The sequence below is a fragment of the Colletotrichum higginsianum genome, chromosome 5 (genome assembly GCF_001672515.1).
Source record: "Colletotrichum higginsianum IMI 349063 chromosome 5, whole genome shotgun sequence".
NCBI lineage: Eukaryota > Fungi > Ascomycota > Sordariomycetes > Glomerellales > Glomerellaceae > Colletotrichum > Colletotrichum higginsianum.
Genome location: NC_030958.1, coordinates 2,115,671 through 2,137,371, shown reverse-complemented (window position 1 = coordinate 2,137,371; position 21,701 = coordinate 2,115,671). Strand labels below are relative to the sequence as shown.

The window sequence follows — 21,701 nt, the reverse complement described above, 5'->3', positions numbered from 1 at the left end:
GTGTAAGGAGCTCGGAGATTCGGTGTTGAAAGAAAGAAACCACGGCATCATGGGTTGACCGGCATGGGTGTGTGTGTACATAGGTGACACGCAACTCCCCTACTTCACCACAGGGGCAGGTCATTGTTAGTTTCTTCGTTCCGTGACGTTGATGGACTCTTTGCCACTTGTGCGTCTTTTTTCCCCCGCCCCTTTTTCTTTTGTAGAGCCATGTCTCCTCTATGACAGCTATCCGCCGATTGTGCATCTTCGGTCTCGCCATGCATGGTGGGACGCGCCGGATGATGAACAAGAACTCAATCAGGTGTATAGGCAGGCGTATGGTTGATCACGCGGGACTAGATTGTATGACCTCACTATGTGGCCATCAAGTGAAGAACCGGGTGTCAGACATATGATGGCCCTCGGCCCCGTGGGTCAAATTCCACGTGTATCTACACTCGACCTCGACACCCCCGCTCCAACCAACCCCTTTAGGAACCATGCGTTATATAAAATCATTGTTTCTGCGTCAAGGGTATCCATGAATAAATAATACCGTTCCCAAAGACGCCAAGAACCCCGCTAAAAGACAGACCACGTACCCGCTCCGGTACCGTTCCCCTTATCCGCCAGCCGCGATGCGCTTGTGGATTTTCAGGCAACGAGCAAAATCGAGCTTCTTGCCGTCCTTGGGCATGTGCGTTCCGCTGGCAATGCAGAGCACGCGCATGCGCGGGTCGTACCTCAGACCGGTGAGCAGTTTGGGCGTAATCAGGAAGTATTGTGACGTGTGCTCGCGGCACGCAATCTCTACCATGCGCTCATGCACCATGCGCTCGTTGCGGGGATCCATGCCCTGGTTGATCTCATCGACCACACGGAAGGGTGATTGCGCCATGGATTGGAGAGCCATTAGATAAAAGATGGTGGAAACAGCTCGCTCGCCGCCGGATTGGCGATGCTGGTTGAGCTGCTGGAGCGTCTCGTTTTCTCTGCGCGGTTGTTAGAGCTTTCCAGTAAACACAACATTGAGCATTGAGGGTGCGACCCATACCTGAACTTGACCATGATGTCCAGAGCCCACTGGTCAAAGTCTTCATCTTTGTGTATCCGAATCTCGCCGGCGCAGTTGATCTGCTCAAAGTTGTAACTGAAGGCGTCACTGATCTTGCCGACCAGCTCGTCAAGCTTCGGCTCCCACTTCTCGCGAATCTTTGTGATTTGGCGATTTAAGTGGTCCAGCTTGGCTGTCGATGACTCCATCTTCGAACGCAGCTTCTCAATCTCTCGGGCTCGCTTCTCGAACTCGCGCAGAGCACCGGGATTGGCGACTTGGATGAGCTCAATGCTGCCCTGTTTTGCAACGATGTCGTTGTCAATGTCTTCGACCGTCCTGTCTTTCGCCAAGCTTTCGAGAAGGTCCTTTCGGGTCTCGTCCCTCGCAAAGATCTCAATCACCTTGCTCTGTGCCTCTTCTGCACGCCGTCTGGCCCGCTGAGATTCCTCGCTAAAAGAAGCAATGTTGTGTTTTTCCTCTTCCAGCATCTGAACCAGCTCGGTGTTTCTGGCCTTGAGGCCTTGAACGTCAGACCTGGCTTCGATTTCGCGGATCTGAGCTTCGAGCAACACATCTTGTGCCGTTCGAATGGCCACGATGGCCGCGTGGTGCTGCAAGGTAGCTTTGGCCTTGTCCACATGGGCATTGTCGAGATCGAAGCTGAGCTGTGCGTTGGCTGCTCTCGCCTCTTCGACTTCTGACCTTTTCTGGTCCAAGGCCCTCTTCTCGGTGTCTATACGACAATCAGTTTCTCTGCTACTACAGTTGCTGCACTCTGCCTACCTAGCTTGACGGGAATTGCCTGGTAGGCATTGTGGGCTTTCTGAAGCTCGTTCTTCCTTTCCCTGAGCGTTTTCTGTGTTTTTGGTTAGCCTGCTAGCTATCCTGGTGCATGACATCTCTTACCAGATCGTCGTTGATCTCTTTCTTGCTGTTGGTGAACCCGGCCATCTGCTCCCGGACCTCCGTGTTCTTGGCTTTCAGGATATCCCACTCGGCCTCCACCTCACTGATCTTGCGCCGTATCTCATTCTTTTCCGCCTCGTCCACTGGCTGGTCTGTCCAGAACATACCTTGTTGAATGCCCCTGGTCATTGTCGAGACGGCCCCCGGCCCAAGATCCTTGCGCCGAGACACCCTGTACAACTGCCGACCCGTCGCCCAACTGTTGATGACCTCTCCTTGGGCAATGCGCTCGTACTGAGCGTCGCTGACATCATTCAGTGCGATTCCTGCGGCATTCAACTTCTTTTCGTTACAGAGCATTGCAAGAACAGGCTCTGGCCCGGCCAACATGTCCAGTGCGAAGGCATCAATTCCAAGGGCATTGAGCTCGTCCCGGGACATCCTAGGCCGGAAATCGTCCAACGGTCTGAGAATCGAGCGGACGTTGACGGAGAGACTCAATTCCTTGTAGAGGTGATGACTGAGCTTCTTGTGGTCATCTCGAGTTTGCGCCGTGAAGCAGAGGAAGTCGTCATTGTGTAAGAGCGCTTGGATCTGATCAGAATATCGGTCGTCTTTGACGGAGCAACAGAGGGCCGGTGGCCCAAACACCTCCTTTTCGAACATATTGGCATTCTCCTGAAGCCAGAGATAGCCTTTAGCCACATCAGGCCACTTCTTCTGGATGAAGTTGATGACCTGACCCTGCTGAGAATCAAGCCCTTCGAGCTCTCGGATCAAAGTGTTTTTCGCTTGGATCTTGGCATGGCCCTGCTCTTTGATCTCTCGTATTTTGCCCTCGGCTTGGCGTTGCTCAGCCTCGAGCTCTCGCAGCTGGTGTTCCTTCTCTCGCTGCGCAGTTCGTCAGTACGGCCTACTGCAGACGGCAGGGGGTAGCACTTACTATTTGTGTGTTGTGTTCCTGAGGATTGAACTCAGGAGGCTTGTTCTTCTTCTGGTTCTCCAAAGCGCCTATTTTGCTTCGAATCTTGCCCAACTCTTGCTTTTTGGCCTCGAAACCCTTCCTATTGGTCTCCATGTTGGCCTCTACCGTCTTTATTTGTTCGTCTGCATCCTCGATGCGATTGAGCGCTGCATCCGCAGCAGCTTCCGTTCGTCGCAATACATCCTTGCGTTTGCGAACCACGGTCACCACTTTTTCGTGATACTCTTGTTTTTGATTGACTGCCTGCAGAGAAGGAGCGGCCTCCTGCTCGAGCTTCTGCAAGTTCTTCTGGGCCAGCCTTTCCAATTTTTTCTTTTCTTTGTATAGCGCTTTGGACTCGAGATAGTCGGCCACGGCCCGAGCATCAGTAAGATCGGCAATGTATTGCTGAGCCTCTTCGATTTCGCGTAACCTATCAACATCCTGCTGCATGTCGCTTTGTCGTTCCTCCAGCTGCTTCAAGTGGTCGCCCGCCGAGTCGGAGCCACGCTGAAGCTCCTTTTGGTCTTTGTGCAAATCCTGGAGACTCTTTTGCCAGTCTAGCATCTCCTGGGGTGCGGCAGCACGCAAAGTTTCATGTAGTAAGTCGACTGGGGTAGCGGATGCGAACTCGACAACCCGGTCTTGCGGTAGAAACTGGCACAGATTGTCGACCTGGATCTTGAGGTCCCTCATGAGAACCTGTATCGTCTTGTGTGTAGTATCCTTGCCGTTCAACCACCATTTCTGACTGTTTCGTTCACGGTCGATTTGGACTCGGATGACATGATGCGATCTGTCTTCGGGACGACGCTGTAGCTCGATCTCGATAACGGCGGAAGACTTGCCATGCTTGACAAACTCCTTCACATTGCCGGCTCGGCCGAGGTGCTTCGGGCTGAAGCCAAGGCCTAGGCAAATGGCGCAGACGAGGGAACTCTTTCCCGTTCCATTGGGTCCGATGACCATATTGAGATTCGGTCCAGGAAAGAATTCTGCCATTTCGTACGTGACGAAGTTTTCGACTTTGACGCGGCGGATAGCACCGGGCGAAAAACCGTCTTGGTCGAGCCGGCTCGTCGTGCCGTTCACCCCGTTGGTATGGACCCCATTTCTTGGGGGTTTCTGGTCGTCGTCGGAGTCGTTGGCACGTCGTCCAAGGCGAGGCCGCTTCGGTCCTTCCGACGCATCAGAGCGCGCATCTGAATCATCGTCCTCCAAGCCACGTCGCCTCCGGCGACCTGGAAGACGAGAAGACATATTTGCCGTGTCGTAAGGTGCCGATTATGAAGGGGGAAAACCCGGACTTAACTGCTACAAAGTCGAAGGGATATGGTAGATGTCGATTTTGGCATAATATGTGATGAGTTGTTGAACGCCGGGAATACCTAGTTCACGGCGGTTGAGTGCGACGCGCAGGAACTAATTTCGGACGCGTCGGGTCTGTTCACCCCGCGTTCCTCCTTCCTTGAGAGTGCAGGCGGCTTGCGGAGCCGTTGCTTAGGTAATGGGCCAACGGAATTAGGTAGGTAGGTAATAGAATGTTGCGTAACTTCAAGTGGGGCTCAGGTCGGCACGGCGCAGGATTCGCCGGTGGCGCTGAACTTCATCCCTTCCACGCCGGTTAATGACACTCGTGCGACGCAGCCATCAGTGCCTACCTCTCACGTCGCCCGAGGACCCACGCGGTCAGGAATGCTTCCTGACACCTGTCGAACCCTAATTATCATGTGTTTCTTACCAAGCGGACTGCTGACGGAGATACGTAGTCTCCTGGACGTAGGTTCCTTGGAGCCCTTGTACAGAATAAGTCATAGGTGTCACAATGCTATGATTGTGTGTAAGAAAGAACCCTCAAGTACCTCAGGTACTAGACATATATACAAACACATCTTCACAATACAACATCTCAAGGGTATAATTGGCTCAATCCTTTATTGTGCAGAGTTTGAAAACTGAGGGTAGACACGCGGCAACGGTTAGTGGAGGAAGTAGGTAGATATCGTTCCTTCCAATCTGTTTGGTGAGATTGTCTACTGTCTTGACTCCGTAAGTAGTAGCATCAGGCTCATTCCATCTGCACTCACAGGTTCAGATCGTGAAACCCAGTGAGACCTTGCCGCTGTCCATACTCGTCCTTTCAACGGGTCTCGAGGTCGCTAGTGGGAAAGGGGGCAACGTTCGTCCAAGGCCTGCCTCCCTTCAAACCTTCCATTTTCGCCAATTGCCTCTACTGCCTCAGCACTTCGGCTCCTACTTGCATTCCAACCTCCCACCACAACAAGTCACCTTGACTCTTCGCGTCTTGTTTTTTGGTCATCGCCCAGAAACTCGCGCTTCCTTTCCTTTCTTCCACCTTCACTACCCAAATTCACATCAAACAAACCCACGCTCTCTCTCTGTATTGTCTGGCTTTTTTTTGGCAATCAGTCTATCAGAAATCCATTCATTCGTTCAGATCCTGGCCTTCATCACCTTCTCTTCTTCCTCACTCGCTTAAACCATCCAGGATTCTTATCTCCCTGTCAAAACATCCCCCTTTTCAACTCCTTGAGCGCCAAATCTTCCAATCGGCGCCGTTCGAAACCGACAATGTTTTGATTGCGCCCGCTAAGCTGCCGCCGACATGTCCGAAACCAGCCGGGCGAGGGCTTCTCATGCCCGGGCTCCTCTCGCGGATGCTACTCAGCGCATCAACAATGCTTCACCCAAAACCCCTGCTAAGCCACCCAAGTCGCGCGACAAAACCGCTGGTCATTCGCACCACGCTGCTGCCTCCGACCGTCAACGTTATGTCGACAAACACGATCTTCCTGTGTCCGGGGCGAGGGCGAACGCTGCTTCCGGCTCCCGCAACCCTGCCGTGGCAAGAGCGAGGGCGTCCCAAGAGACCGACCCGTCGAAGCGCATGTCACAGGCCTCTCAGACTTCCACGGCCCCATCGAGCAAGAGAAGCAGCGGCTACGCTTACAAGACACACATTGGACCCTGGTTGCTGGGCAAGACTCTCGGAAAGGGCTCCTCGGCTCGTGTAAGGCTTTGCAAGCACCGGCTTTCCGGAGAGTTGGCCGCCGTCAAAATCGTCCCCAAGAAAACCGCCTACTTGATTCAAGCTGGCAGCCTCGCTGAACTCCACGACTATGACGACAGCCTACCCGAGAAAATCAACGGCGAAATGCGCGTGCCTCTTTCAATCGAGCGAGAGGTGGCAATCTTGAAGCTGGTCGATCACCCCAATGTTATGAAGGTCTATGATATTTGGGAGAATCGCTCAGAGATGTACGGGATCTTCCTCCTTGCTTCGATTTCCGCAAACTGACCCGAGAGTAGTTATCTGGTGCTCGAATACGTCGAACAGGGAGACCTATTTGACTACATCAATAACAATGGTCGCTTCATAGAGGAGGGCGCCATGTTTCTCTTTCGACAGATGATGAGCGCTCTCCAATACTGTCATTCCTTCAACATCTGTCATCGCGATCTCAAACCCGAGAACATTCTGCTGACTTCCGACAACAAAGTCAAGATTGCCGACTTTGGCATGGCTGCCTTGCACCAGTCTTCGGACCATCGTCTCGTTACAGCTTGCGGCAGCCCTCACTACGCCGCTCCCGAGCTTCTGAAGCACAAGCATTACCGCGGAGACAAAGCGGACATATGGTCTCTGGGAGTCATTCTCTATGCACTTTTGGCTGCATGCTTGCCTTTCGATGATCCGGACATCGGAGCATTGCTGCAGAAAACCAAGAGGGGCATATACGAAATACCAGAGTATTTGAGCCCGGAAGCCAAAGATCTCATTCGCCGCATGCTCGTCGCCAATCCCGACACCAGAATCAGCATCAAGGAGATGTGGCAGCACCCGCTGATTCGCAAGTACGACTATCTCGATAACCTCGGCAACAACGGCCAACTCCATGACCTTCGCAAGGGCTTCCATTACACTCCCTTGAAGCCACACGAGGTCGATCCTCACTTGGTCAGACAGCTTCGGTCTTTGTGGCACATGCTCACTGAACATCAAATCAAGTTGAAGCTCATGGATTCGGCGTAAGTAAAACTTCAGGTTGAGTTATTGGAGAAGGTGACTGACAAGGTCTAGGAAAAACGACCAAAAACTCTTCTATTGGCTTCTTCACACCTACCGCGAGAAGCAGCTCGAGAATTTTCTTCCGGAGCTCTCACAGTCGCCCAGTGATTACCATCATCTTCATGAGCCTATTTGGAAGAAAAGGGTGTCAACTGTCGAGTTCAAACAGCCCAGAGCAGACGGAACTGGCAGAAGTGTCTCACGTTTCACGGTCATTTCGCACGTCGCAGAAACTGACGATGGCACGGTTCAGAGCTACGATCCTTACAATTCAAGTCGGCCTATGCGCGGCCATTCTCAGGCCAGCCATGCCAAGATTGTGGTCCATCGCGCTCGGCGAGGATCCATGAAGCGAGACAACACTCAGACATCACAACTGTCGCGCGTCAAGACAGGCTCAACAATACGCCATTCGCGCGTCAATTCTCAGCGAATAACCAACACTGGTCGCTTCCAGTCGCCTCGCAGCTCAATGAACTCTCTACACAGCAGCAGACAGGGAACTTCTTATGCCCGGCCAGCTTCTCGCCACAAGAGAGGTATTGACTTTTCTCACATAAGAAAGAAGTCTACCGATCTTCAAGTGGACAAGCGTCGCCGAGGCGTCTCTAGAGTCATCGGAGAAGAGGAACAGCAGGAAAGACCCACGTCGCCGACAAGCCCTCCAAAGCAGGCTCCTGTGATGGAAAGGCCCAGGCCGAGGCTCAAGATCATGAAGCCTCGAGACCCCGCTGTCATTGTCAATGAGGAGGTGCGCGACTTCAGCAACAGTATCGCCAAAGACTGCGATGAAGCTTTCAACAGTTTCATGACCGCCGATGAGACAACCGAGCTATATTTGGATGAAGGAATCGGCAGAGAAAGAGACTCAACGGGCCTGTCTTTGAGACAACCAAGACCATCGACGGAGAACTCAACGAATCCGTACCACCCGTGGGACACCCGGCCCTTACCCCCTCTGCCACCTCCCAGATCGACTCAGTCTCCGAGCCCGGCAGCAGACAGAACAGAAATGTATCAAGATCAGTCTAGGGATGCACACAACAACACTGGTCGTGTTGGAAAGTTTGTGGATCAAGTCAACCGCTTAGGCTTCCCTGCCTTGTTGCCCAAACAGGACCGCCGCACCGTGTCTGCACCGCCCCAAGGACAGCACGATAGGACAGGGGGCCGCCTGCCGGCCATCAATGAAAACGGAAGAGATTCGGAGTCGTCAACACACTGGGGCGAAGGTGACAGAAACAGGATCGTGTCTGCGCCCCCTAAGACTCCAGCCGGCCAAACTGATAAGGAGGGCCTGGACTACCTGGTTCGCGCAGGCGAGACGATTCGCGTGGTCAACTCTCCGAGTGCAACGAGCCCAATCCCCAAGCCTTTGAATGTTCGGAAGAAGACCGCAGAGCGACCAACTCAACGCGATCAGGTCGATGAGCGTTACGTCTACATGCACGGGGCGTCGGGCGTAGATGAGCCACAGATCCCCTCAACTGCGACTCACACCAGTGGGCCGACCAAGCAGAAGAAGTCGTCATGGTTTAAGCGTGTCTCGAAGGATAGCACTTCTAGAGAGGGAAGCATCCATACTGAGGCAACCCTGGAAACTCAGGCGTGCAGCATGACAACCCAGTCCACAGCCCCGAGCCGCTCCGAGACGAAGTTCCACGAACCACCCCCGCCAGTGGCAGCCAAGAAGAAGGGTTTCGGATTGCTCTTCTGGAGGAGCAATAAAGACAAGACCGAGGTTAAGATGGAGATTGCTGGTACGCAACTGATTCCAAACACCAAACTGGCCGGCGACGGACAACTGACACATTTTGCAGGCCCAGAGTACGACGACTCGCCTTCTCCCAAGCACCGAAGCGCTGTCCAACACAAGACTATCCGGAAGTCAGCTAAGGGCTGGAACGGTTCAGATAGTGGCGCACGAACCATTGACGTCCATCGTAATTGGCTTGCCAGACTATTTGGAGTCAAGCCAGCGACGAGCTACGTGTGCTTGATGATGTCTCGCAAGCGATCTCGACAGGAAATCGTTGCTCTCCTTAAAGACTGGCGACGTTATGGTATGGGAGATATTCAAGTTGACAAGGAGAGAAACATTGTGTTTGCCCGTGTTGGGGCCGAGAATTGTGAGTCTTCTTTTATCGGGACCGAGATTGCATTCTCAGGAATTTCCAGCGACTAACATTTATCAGACTTAGGCATGAAAGAAGTTGCATTTGCCGCGGAGGTTATGACGGTGATTGAGCATGGGAAGAAGGGACCGCTCTGTATTGTTCGATTTACCCAGGAGCGTGGAGCGGCAAGCAGCTTCCACAAGGTGGTGGACACGGTTCGGACAGTTTTCGGATCCCGTGGACTACTTGTCACGGATAAGTCCAAGGAGAAGATGATGATCAAAACGCTCAATTCCTGAGGATGGACAAGATTGCATTTGGCGTCACAAAGTCGGCGGCGACATTGCGTATGGGGTGGCCGGTTTGGGAGGTTGCTAGACTGAGGACCAGCCGGTAGCCCTCGGGTTCTGCTTTTTCTTTTTCTCTTTATTTTTCTTACACTCACTCGCCAGATCAACGTCTGGACTCAAGCATTGGGCGGGGGACTGAATTTGGCGGGCAAGACTTGATTCGCTGAGACACATGGCGACGGCTCGACATACAGCACGGTTTCGGAATGCATTGGGGACGCACAGAGAATGGATACATAATGTTGTTGGATGACTTGCACGGCATCGACGCCGGGGCTTGTATCAATAGACAAACAAGGCAGATTGGAGGACAGCGGGGGCTTGACACGCGGTCTGGGTCGAGAGGGGAAGTCGGCCATACTGCTTCTTTGTATTGTTGAGAGGCAACGAGACTATCGTTCGTAGAGCTGAGCTACTTAGGTATCCAAAAGTTGATTGCTAGGAGGGCTGGAAGTCCATATCATGTCACTCTCGCGCCCGTGACAGCAGTGACCGGAAACTGTCGGCATTTGCGGGTACGCTGATTGGGCTTTGAAAAAGCTGGGGTAGTAGCACGGGGAGTAGACCTCGGCAGCTCGGTGAATTGGGCCTTGGTACTGATACAGACAAACGTGGATGTGAGCTCGAGCCACGGGGATTACTGGGATCTGCGTCATAGAAGTGGCAATGCTGTTCTTGGAGCCTTCGCGACTAAGGAACGCTGCTGTGAAGTCTTCTTTACTCTCCGTTTCTCTCCTCGCCTTTTTGATTGGGAGCGATGTGGATCGGTTGCAACTTGGGAAAACCAAAGACCGTCCGTTCCTTATTGATACCCCAGCCCAGAGGACAGTTTAATAATGGGGCCTTGCAGAGGTTACTGCTGGAACGTGTGGCCGTGGCTCTGGCCGGCGGCGACATGTGCATGTCCGGACAGTGGATCCTTATCGCGCCGGATCCGATTTCGGCACGGGAACTGGAGCACCTTTCGCATGTTGAGCCCACGCAAACGCTCAACAATCCATGAAAGGATTTTTCATGATTGCTCGATGGCATAAAGTAAGAAAATCGATAGGCAGTAAGGCTGGCTCCCGCGCCCGGGTCCGAGTCAGGGCGGCGGAAATGGCTGCTTCAGAACTGTCTGGCCCACGGGTGCTTCAGTCGATTTTCTGTGCAAGTCTTATCGCGGTCCGACCCCACCATGCATCATGTTCTGTTCTCTCTCCCCTCGTCCGTGTTACCCCCCGCAATCCAATGGGGACTCACCAGAGGCATTCCAATGAGGTCACTGGTAGGTGGTGTTGCGTTGCGTTGCTAGGACGGTGGTTATTGGATCACCATCTACCCTTGCAGTGAGCCAGACCCAGTTCCGAGTATCTGTACATAGTATTGGAATGCGAGGCAAGGTAAAAAATAATAATACCTGATTTGCTTGGCCTGGGCGGTAGTATCCGGATAGTGGTACATTCCATCAAGCGAGGCCGGCAAGCACATGCAAAGTCACGGCGCCGGCTTTTGGCAGTGGCAAGAGGAAGGGAGGGAGCTTCGGCTTCCTTTTGGCCTCTGTGGTTTCATGCTGCAGCTTCTCCACACTTTCACAAGCGTCCGCCGCCTCCTCCAACCTTTTCCCCTTTGACGAAGCTCCTTTGTACTGCCTACCTTATGTACCCAGATCTCCAACACGCCTCTCCTCTCCCCGCGGTCCGGCTCTAGAGCTCTCCATCCACCCGAGCGAGCCCGATCACTGCCGACAATGGATGGGATGCCGGCTATTTCTGGTTCCTTGCGACCCTCTCTCCCTCTGGGTCCTGGCAACGCCCACAATGGCTCACGGTACATGCACTGAGGGTGCGAATGCCCACATGTTTGCATGTACCTCTCTCTGGTGGGGCCACAGCGGCCCCCTGGGAGGGTTCCCTTTTGCCTCTTGCCTGTTCTGCGCATGCATCTTCGCCGGCCCATGTCATGTCACTCACGGATGGGCGCCGGCCAACCCCTCCACTCGCTCGTCTGTGCCGAGCTTGCGACGGCACTCGTCGAGGTCGATCGGATCTCTCGACCACTATTACACGGCATAGCGCTTTTACATATCACTTTCTCGTCGCCCATCCCCCAAACTTGACAGGCCTTTTCTTCTTCTACTTCTTCCAGAATCTCAGCTGCTTTTCTTCCTTCGCACCTCTTGCCCCAGATCAATCCCCTCGTCTCCTTGAACTCTAAAGATACCCCCCCCCCTACGTACAAGACGCTTACCACAACCGTCGTTCTGTCTCACGACGTAAGCTTGTGCGCATTCCTCTAACACGTGAAAACCTTCTGCCACAATCCTTCGCCGACGACATCAGTAGCGTGCAACCTACATCGTCGACACAATCACCAGCAGCACCACATACATACCCACGTACACATAACCACCACAATGGCGACCACCGAGACAATTCTCCAGGGCGTCAATGTCCTGGGTGCCGTCACGGATGCCCAGCGCAAGATCCTGACTCCCGATGCCCTCGCTTTCCTGGCCTTGCTGCATCGCTCCTTCAACGCCACCCGCAAGTCCCTGCTTGAGCGCCGCAAGCTCCGCCAGGCCGAGCTGGACCGCGGCGTCCTCCCCGACTTCCTCGCCGAGACCAAGCACATCAGAGAGAACTCCACATGGAAGGGTGCCCCGCCCGCCCCGGGTCTGGTCGACCGTAGAGTCGAGATCACTGGCCCGACCGACCGGAAGATGGTCGTCAATGCCTTGAACTCGGATGTCTGGACTTACATGGCCGACTTTGAAGGTGACTTTGCCCCAATCTTTGCCAGCCAAGAAGGAAGGCCGTGAGCCTCGGTGTGCTGACGAGCCTTGTCGTAGACTCGAGTGCCCCGACGTGGGAGAATATGGTCAATGGCCAGGTCAACCTCTATGATGCCAACCGCCGTCAGGTCGACTTCAAGCAGGGTTCCAAGGAATACAAGCTGCGCACCGACCGGACGCTGCCTACCTTGATTGTTCGTCCTCGCGGTTGGCACTTGGAAGAGAAGCATGTCACCGTCGACGGCGAGCCCATCTCCGGCTCCCTGTTCGACTTTGGCCTCTACTTTTACCACAACGCCCACCAGACCCTCAAGATTGGCATTGGCCCATACTTCTACCTCCCCAAGATGGAGTCCCATCTCGAGGCTCGCCTGTGGAACGACGCATTCAACCTCGCCCAGGACTATTGCGGCGTGCCCCGCGGCACCATCCGCGGCACCGTCCTGATTGAGACCATTCTCGCCGCCTTTGAGATGGACGAGATCATCTACGAGCTGAGAGACCACAGCTCCGGTCTCAACTGTGGTCGTTGGGACTACATCTTCAGCACCATCAAGAAGTTCAGGAACAACTCCAACTTTGTCCTACCGGATCGTAGCGCCGTGACCATGACGGTTCCCTTCATGGACTCCTACGTCAGTGGACATGCGCCCCTCGTGTGACATGACAATCTAACATTCTATTCAGGTCAAGCTCCTCATCCAGACCTGCCACAAGAGAGGCGTTCACGCCATGGGCGGCATGGCTGCCCAGATTCCCATCAAGGACGATAAGGCGGCTAACGACAAGGCCATGGAAGGCGTCCGCGCCGACAAGTTGCGCGAAGTGCGTGCCGGCCACGATGGGTGAGTTGGCTTGCTTGCCGCCCCGTGTGCCTGCCACAGGTCAGCCACTGACACGAGATCATAGAACCTGGGTCGCTCACCCTGCCCTGGCGGCCATCGCCTCCGAAATCTTCAACAAGAACATGCCGACGCCCAACCAGCTTTTCGTCCGCCGCGAGAACGTCAAGATTGGCCAGAACGACCTGCTCAACATGAATGTTCCCGGTAAAATCACCGAGGAGGGCATCAAGAAGAACCTCAATATCGGCCTCGGCTACATGGAGGCCTGGATCCGCGGCGTCGGCTGCGTTCCCATCAACTACCTGATGTAAGTTTGCATCCTCAATATGATCGATCGATGGGTAGTGTAGGAAAGAGACTTACTGCTGTTCTCAGGGAGGACGCCGCCACCGCCGAGGTCTCCCGCTCCCAGCTCTGGCAGTGGGTGAAGCACGGCGTATCCACCGCCGAGGGCAAGAAGGTGGACAAGGCCTACGCTCTCAAGCTCCTCAAGGAGTCGACCGACGAGCTGGCCAGCAAGGCGCCTAAGGGCAACAAGTTCCACCTCGCCGCGCAGTACTTTGCCGGCCAGGTCACTGGGGAGGACTACGCCGATTTCCTGACCACGTAAGCCTGCACTCGTTACCATCCATTCATCTATCTATCCATCCACTCATCTCGCATCGCCATGTCGCCACGTCGCCACGGTCGGTGGTTGGCGGTGGGTGTTGTGCGCTTGTTTCTTTTCATCGGCATGCTCGCCTTGTGGCTTTTTCGCCTCCGGAGATTGTTGATCCTGAAGCCCGGTCCTTGATGAGGCCATTTTTACTGACGAGTCATTTCCATAGTCTCCTGTACGACGAGATCACCGCCGTTGGCAGCGCGCGCCCTGCCGCCAAGTTGTAAGTTGGGAATCGGCTGTCCGAACGCTCACCTCGGACGAGCTAGAAGGTCACGCTTGCAATGTAGTGCGTATTGGAACCTCCGAGTCCAACCTCTGGTTGGGTAGAAAGGGGATTCATGCCGGTGCGAGCTGGGGAAATGTTTCACCGACGGATGGGTCTTGAGGCAAAACAACGAACCGTTGGATCAGCACTTCTGTTGAATCAAGAAGGGGAGATTGCCAGTCCATGACTTGGAAAATCTGTGTTATGTATTTGTTCACGAATGGAAGAAATAAATGGAGCTTGATAGTCTTTCTTTTGCTAACCCTTATCGCACCCCCCATTGCGCCAAACTCACTCACTCACACACATACATACAAACGCTCTCAGAGGTATCTACCTGGGCCTGTTCGAAATGCTATCCACCTCGAGGTCTCGGATTCCTCCTGCATCCTCGCACCAATCGTGAGGAGGTGGCTGCTGCGTGGCTTTGAACGTCGGCTTGACCTGGCTGCTCTGGTTGGCCGGGCTTCCCTGTGGCTCCACGACGCGCCGGAGCTGGTCCCGTGACAGGAGCCGAAGAAAGGGGATATCTTGCTGCCCCGCCCATCTAGCTTAATGATGAACGGATGAGACGGACCGATCATGAAGAGCAAGCCCCATGACCACTTCGCTCCCCTCCACACGCCCCCCTCGCTTCCAGCGGAGGAGAAGCAACAAGGGAAGTTCGTTCGAGCCGGTGGGCTGTGCTTCCTCGTGTACATGCTAGCGATCGGCCGACCGGGAAAGAAGAAAGGGTGTTGACTATCCGTACATTGATGGACAATGGGTTTGTCACTGGACCCTGCATGCAGGGCGGCTTCGCGCGCCGAGGCCTAGGCCGGAGGCTCGTCGACGTCGACTCGAGTGGGCGTCGATGACGTGTTGTGCTGCCAAAGGTTCCTGAGGCAGGGATGGGCAACGTCCCTGCCACCAGGCGGAGGGGAGATGGGGATACGAAGGTGTTGTTGGGAAACGCTAAGAGGCTGTCATGGACGCGGGATGTCCGGACATTAGGATGCTGCTAGGGGCGGGCCGCGATGGTGCAACACGGCGAGGGGGGTTGTCGTGTAAGTGTCGGTTCACCTGCTGGCTGAGCATGCCCGCGTGAGATAGGACGGCGCCTGACGCAAGACAAATGCCCGCTTGCCTCCTGTCGTTATCGTCGCCGTCATCTGTCATATCGACAAGTCACAACACGCTGTTTCGGCGTGGTCTACGGTGGTCGCCCCTCCCTTCCACACTGCGAATGGGACTGACAACCCGCAGAGGGAGGCCGACGGGACTGCCGGTCTGGTTAGTCGGGTTGCTTTGCGAGCCCCGAAGCGGGCCGTCTGGACGAGGGCGGACTATGCTGCCCTTGGGGCCGCCGCTCTGGTCGTGTTCTTGTTCTTGTTCTTCTACTACTTCTTCTTCTTCTTCGTAAGGCCGGGTATCGGCCATATTCAGAGACGTGGTGTTTTCCCGTCTCGATGAGGGGTGGATGATCTGGAGGGTCCAGCAGGGGCGTACTTTTTCGAGGGGGGAGGGCCCGATCGCCTTAGTCTTTTTCGCCATCTTCAAAAAGAAGCCTGGAGCTACGCGGCTCGACAACGAGACCCAGTGCTGATCAGTGGGGAGGAGGGGGTGCGGCCCGCTCGACATCGCCGTCGTGGTGAGAGAGAGAGAGAAAGAGAGACCGATCCCATCGTTGGGTGTTCGCATCATGTACCCGAATTCGGCTCGCCCCACGGCATCTCAATTTCTTCTGTAGTCGTTGCTGGCTGATATTGGATCCAGCTATGCGTCTTGGTAAGTCAGAACAATGTGATGGATCATTTCTGGGTGACGATGTCGAATGTGATGGATCATTAAACGGCCCGCCGTGAAGTGGTTCGAATGCCACGCCCGAACGTGTGCAGGTCCAAGCGAGGGTTTTGATTTGAACACACCAAGTGCTTTTCCCCCCCTTCCCCTTCGGTAGTGTTTCTTTCTTTTGCCCCATGTCCCCGCGGTTGGTCATTTATGATGAATCGAAGTCACGAGACGATAAGAGGCGCAAGGGGGCGCGCAGCCTTCGGCGAGGCTCTGGTGACACAACCTCGAACCGTCAATCCAGGAAAGAAAGCGCTCTTGCGCGAGCGTGCAGACCTCTTGTCTTTGGCTCGGACGCCACGTATTAGAGACCAGGTTCAGAAGTTCGGTTCGAGAGGCCCGAAGCGGGAGAAAAGAAAAGCATGCTTGGTGTCTAGTTTTGGGCCTTGCCTGCGCTTCTCCCAGTGCATCGGTCAGCTTCGTGGCATCAAAAGAAACTGGAGAGGCCGGCTCTTGCCTGCGTTTTCTCTTCTCTCCTTGGCATTTCCGGTGAGAGTCACATTTGTTCTTGCTCGAGGCATACCCCCCCCCCCCCCCTTCAATTCCCAGGGAAACACCAGAAGTGACCCGCTCGTCATCGCCCCGGTGTCACCAAACCATTGCGTTCGCCGAGACATCAACAAACCCAATGCATTTGACCAGTGAGAATATGGTGTATCTCTGCTGTTCGTGCTTTGTCTCGAATCGTCGAGGGTGTCGTAATCTGGTGGAAATAGCTGCCGGTTGTAATCCTTGGGTCTTTCCGATTGAGGCCTGTGATTTGAAAACCACGAGGGCAGGTTGACACACTTCGCCGGCTTGTGCATCTGTGGGTTTAATGATAATACCAGGCAATCGGTGAAGAAAGAAGAAATATGCGACACCGATGAAATCACCCGGTGTCGTGTAACTGGGATGAACCGCCTGCTTCACGAACTTACCATGAACCATCCAGGCGGATAGCCAAGCCGAGGGTCTGCGCAAACGCTGCAATTATTACGTGAAGTCCTCGGCAACACACCCGTGTCGACTTCAAGCTCCACTGCTGTGTACATGTCTGCTGTGTACATGTTCCACTAACATCGAACATACGAAGGTAACCCGCACCTCACAAAAGCGCATTGACGAGACTGTGAGACGCAAAATATGACAGACGGGGAGGTGAGACTAGCGGCTTTTCTAGCGTCGAGGATGCCGTATTGGTGTCGTTGAGAGTTCTCAAAAGCAACGCGGCGTCTCAGACCCTCTCTAGCGGCCTACAAGACTAGACAGCGTCATGAATCTGATATGGCCGGTAGGGCGAGATCGGGGCTGAATGCCATGTTTCTTTCGCCTTGTGCGACATGGCCTTCCTATTACGGCTCGGCATCTGAGGAAGGTGGGAAATAACGATTGGCCATTGGTATGTGACATGGAAGAGTGCTGTCTTTTGATGTACCGGCGGAAAACAATATCATCATATGTGACATGGAAGAGTGCTGGTGTGCGTGCAACTGCAAGCGGCGGGTTGGCTATGTTGCCAGAGGAGGCTCCGTCAAACCGCGGGTAGTACGCACTGCGACCTGTTGGAGAGAATAAAACGTGCATTTTGAAGTCCATGTCTATGGATTTGATGAAATCCAAGTTGCCAGACGAAGCATGTCCATGAATTGGAGTGCCAAGTCCCACGGTCCAAATTGTGCGGTCTAATATCGAAATGGATGTCGAATCCCTTCGGATGACCCATGATTCAGCCGAACCTCCGGGGCGACATGAGGCAAAACCGAAGAGTTTCAACTGGGCACAGTGCCCGCAACCCAAGAGGTTGAATTTCTCATTATGCTTTGATATTATGATAACTCTTCAACACAATCTGGACAAGACCCGAGTACAAAAACCAGTGCATACCAATGTGGGCCGGGCCTGAGAACACTCCCAAGCAGGAAAATGTCGTGTTCGTGTCTCACGGCACAGGACTGACCTAGAACACATGATCATTGGTGTGCCCTCACGTCCAAGTTGATGATGCTTCGGAGCTGTGCCAGTCGAGTTCGAACACGGAGGCAAGAAGAAAACTGCTAAAAGCAACGTCAGTCTCAAGGAGTTCAAGCCGAAATGGGGAGCGAGGGGCTCATTCTGAAATGACTGTGGTTGCGGAGTTCAAAATCGCGTCCTCAGAACTGAGGACTAGACTGATCCAGCTGTGTGTGTCCTGCAAAGAACTTGCATGCAAATCCGATGGCCAAATACGCCCCGCTGCAGCTGTGGGACTGAATATCCTGCCGCTCAAACCTCTTGAGACGAGACACTTGTAGAGCGGTGGCGGCATCGGCTGGTAGAAGAGCCGTGTGAAACTCCGTGTAGCACCTGAAAGACCAAACAGCTGCTGGTAGTGTATGGGAGACTTGTAAATCTCCTGTCTGGCTTGACAGATAGAATATCTTAGCACAGGGCTTCTCACAACGCCTCAGAATAGGAACGTGGATGGCTGATTGTGTCCAGCAAATCCGGCCGAATAAGAAGAAAATCGTCCACGATAGCAGCTCTGGTATAGCATATATTTGGGTGAAAGTCAGAATGCTAATCACGTATACTACGATATTCATTCCTTCAATCGGCTACTTCGGAGTTGGAGCCTCTGGTGTGGCAGTCCACATCTCGACGAAGCAGACACGGATATCAGCTGGGTAGGGTGTCGTTGACATAGCAGAACATGTCCGAGAACGGTAATGTCGGTGTACACAAGGCATGAAATCAAGTGTTCAACCCAATTCTGGACCAGATTGCTGTGGCTTGGTTTTGACGTAAAAACTCAACACATCGGAGATGGCCAAAGAAGTACTTTCCAACAACGACGCTCTTGTTGGCATAATATGCAGAACAATGGGTCATTTTATGAGCACACCTTGCAGCATCCGTAGCTAAGATGAGATGGGCAGTCAGCTACGACGGAAAGATGCTACCATGATGAGGGGGTGGTGTTGGTACTCTGCAAGGCAACATATCCAGAAGCAGGCCTCTCGCAACTCGCCCTTCATCGAACGTTTGAAAGCCCAATCTTTGTTCATGCGTGGGCCGCCACGAAGAGACTCGTGAAAGATGTTGACGACGATGGGGGCGATATCAAGGAGGCATTTCCCGTCCTGCAACCGCCCGGTAGTGCCAAGGCATTGCTGCAAGTTTAACGGGCAACCGACTTTAATGTGGCGGACAGGGCAGATGAATAACGAGCAGCGGTCAAGATAAGCTTCTGGGGGGCGGCGATGGGGTCGGCATTGGCCTGTGAGGGAATTGAGAGCCACGAACGAGGAGGTGGCCATGCCTTGAATTCAGTCTGGTTCCCAGGGGGAAGCCATGCACACGATTTGGGCTAAGCTTCGAGGTGATGGACATGGGACGAAGAAGGCTGACGCTGGCTAGGCTGACGCATAATTAGCTGCAAGAGGACCCAGGGATGTATATGCATGGGACTTGCAGACGACCCCCGAGGCAGACGTGGAAGGTTGGCGACTGCCACGATCGCGGCGCCCAAAGCCATCGCGCCGGCGGGCCTGTTGCAGCGCGTGCAGTGCAGCCCTATTAAGGATGCGTCCTGTGACATGCTGCTTCCCTCGGGTAGACGAGAAATATAGAGTCTGGAAGGGTAAAGTTGTCGACGCAGTTGATGGGCGCTTGCGTCCAACGGCCAGGACGGCAGCGACGCATGATGGCCAGGGCGAGGCGGGAAAAAGGGAGGTGGCATCTGATATCCGGTATTCTCAGATTCAGTGTCTGCATGCCTGTGCATACTTGGATAGGAACAGTCATTGTGAGGCAAGTGTACGGATAGGATAGATGGTCAGTAAAATCCGAATCGGGCAATTCGCCGAAGAACTGGCACGGACAGGAGGATTGCGGTGGAACAAGGGAGTTTAGCTTGCTGGTACTAGGGGGGGTTAATCAAGAATGAGATTGTCGAAACATGACCAAGCGGCCCGAGTGTTTGGCTGTATGCGGTGATGTGAATAAGCCGGTTGGTTTCGGATGGGGCAAGACTTGTGAAATGGATGCTGCCGGGCCGGGTTTGCGCCCAGTCGGGGGGTCTGGAAGGCCGCGAAGCACGTTATGCCCATCTCAATCTCACTTTCACACCAACCCGAGGCGCATCTGGCCCTTGGGCAACGCAACCCGACAGCTGGGTCACTAAGCGGAGAGGGCGCGGGAACAGTGCAACCTCAAGATGGGATGGCAGGCGGCGACCGCAGCACGGGGCGTCAGGAGGCGCCAGATCCCCCCAAGGGGTCCAAAGGTCCGGGTCGGAGTGGCAGAGTGGCTTCAGCGGTTTCCTTCCGGAGCAGGACGATCAGTGCCAGAGCTAAGGGGGGCCAGCCTGGACAAGCTCGCCTCACAGACTTAGTGCACTATGCCAAGGTAGCTTATTGTGGTATGGTACGGTTAGGCTGCTGGGGCGGGCGCCGCTTCAAAGGGGAGAGGATGCCCGAGAGCATTTTCATTCACGACACCATGTTGCTGAGGTGCGGCAGTGGCTGCCAGGTGTGAGGACCTGATGAGGCTGGACCCCTGGTGTGATTGACATGATGGCAGATCTGCCGGGCAGACGTCGCCACGTGCTAAATAGTAATGTCCCGACGAGGCGTGTGGACGAAGGCGAGCTTTAGGAGGGTGAATGGAATAAATAACATACATGAGTGAACAAAAGACGGAGGAATGTCTGTCGGGTCTGACACGGTCCACGAATACGCACCATATTGGAAATCAATCAATCATACCTATTCTGTATCTGGCGAAGGTCTTAACTCCAGTGTGGCAGGGGGAGGGGGCGCGTACTGACAGACGACGCTGTCCGAGGCAGCAACAGCTTGAGTCCGAGGTCTTGGGTGGATCCTGAACGGGACTTCCCATATTCGGATTTAAAGTTGAGCCATGGCTCCGTTCGTACCAGTGTCGTTAGAGGCTCCTCCGGCCCACATGATTCGACGCGACACAAACCCTGACCTGGTGCTTTCCACGCTTGTGCCCCACGCTACAGTCCCAGCCCTTGGCGGCTGGGTAGGTGCCTACCTAGGCATCTAGGCGGCACAATGTCTACATGTGCCAACCGTAGGTACCTACCCCTAGGCATGTATATTTTTTCCTGTCTTCGCCCGATCAGTGTGCTTGATATTGCGAGGCAGGTACGGATGCCCGGTGAACCTGGCCTCAATACCTAGCACCTACCGAGGTAGTGAGGGAGGAAGGAAGAAGTTGAAGCGCCGAGGCGCCTGCCTTGGGGTTTTCTCTATCCTTGCATTCATTCCCAGCCCTCTCGTGCCAGTTGGGTCCCATGTGCTCTGCTCTTCTCCCGAACCATCCATTCATTCCACTACCCTACCACACCACCTATCTTGTCCACACAACCGTCCCTCCAAGGGGGAAAACCCCACCGCGGCAAAATGTTTCTGTTTCTTTTCCTCCTCCTTGCTCGTGCCTCATCGCCGGAGAAAACGCCTCGTGCGCTGAGTCGCCTCCAACAAGATGGCACTTTTGCATCAATGGCTTGTCGACCGTTGCAGCCTTGACCGAACTTTCGGAATTACTTTGACGTATCGTCAGGATACCGTACCCCGACGACCACCAACTGTCCGCATTCGATACCCCAAACCTACATTCATACATACGTCCCTAGATTCTCAAGTTGAAGAGCTTATTTCTCCTCCCCTTGCTAGCACAGCCAGCCAGCCACCTGGCCTGGTGTTCTCGACGTGCCGTTCCGCCAAAACTGTCACCACTACTGTACATGCAGCGTCGCATCGCGAATCCCATCACATCACACCATTGGGCAGTACGCATACCATCTTGATACTGAACGAACTCTCTGAGCCACCCGGCACTCTGCTCAGAACCAACTACATCAGCTTACTCGA

The 21,701-nt window shown here is 54.3% G+C and overlaps 4 protein-coding genes across 4 annotated transcripts; 2 read left to right on the top strand and 2 right to left on the bottom strand.

Moving 5' to 3' along the window:
* Positions 1-604: 604 nt before the first annotated feature.
* CH63R_07556 (RecF/RecN/SMC N terminal domain-containing protein) lies at positions 605-4,169 on the bottom strand (the record flags this gene model as incomplete). Its single annotated transcript, XM_018302531.1, has 5 exons — positions 605-974; positions 1,037-1,772; positions 1,823-1,895; positions 1,946-2,836; positions 2,889-4,169. 5 exons carry the CDS (start codon positions 4,167-4,169, stop codon positions 605-607), a joined length of 3,351 nt encoding a protein of 1,116 aa, XP_018157309.1.
* Positions 4,170-5,535: 1,366 nt separating this feature from the next.
* On the top strand, positions 5,536-9,415 carry CH63R_07555 (Serine threonine protein kinase; the record flags this gene model as incomplete). Its single annotated transcript, XM_018302530.1, has 5 exons — positions 5,536-6,188; positions 6,240-6,959; positions 7,012-8,759; positions 8,820-9,128; positions 9,195-9,415. The coding sequence occupies 5 exons, from the start codon at positions 5,536-5,538 to the stop codon at positions 9,413-9,415; spliced, it is 3,651 nt and encodes a 1,216-aa protein (XP_018157308.1).
* A 2,446-nt stretch (positions 9,416-11,861) lies between these two features.
* Positions 11,862-13,969, top strand: CH63R_07554 (Malate synthase; the record flags this gene model as incomplete). Its single annotated transcript, XM_018302529.1, has 6 exons — positions 11,862-12,222; positions 12,297-12,874; positions 12,927-13,084; positions 13,149-13,391; positions 13,460-13,690; positions 13,912-13,969. 6 exons carry the CDS (start codon positions 11,862-11,864, stop codon positions 13,967-13,969), a joined length of 1,629 nt encoding a protein of 542 aa, XP_018157307.1.
* A 1,208-nt stretch (positions 13,970-15,177) lies between these two features.
* Positions 15,178-15,690, bottom strand: CH63R_07553 (uncharacterized protein; the record flags this gene model as incomplete). Its single annotated transcript, XM_018302528.1, has 1 exon — positions 15,178-15,690. One exon carries the CDS (start codon positions 15,688-15,690, stop codon positions 15,178-15,180), a length of 513 nt encoding a protein of 170 aa, XP_018157306.1.
* Between the last annotated feature and the right edge of the window lie 6,011 nt (positions 15,691-21,701).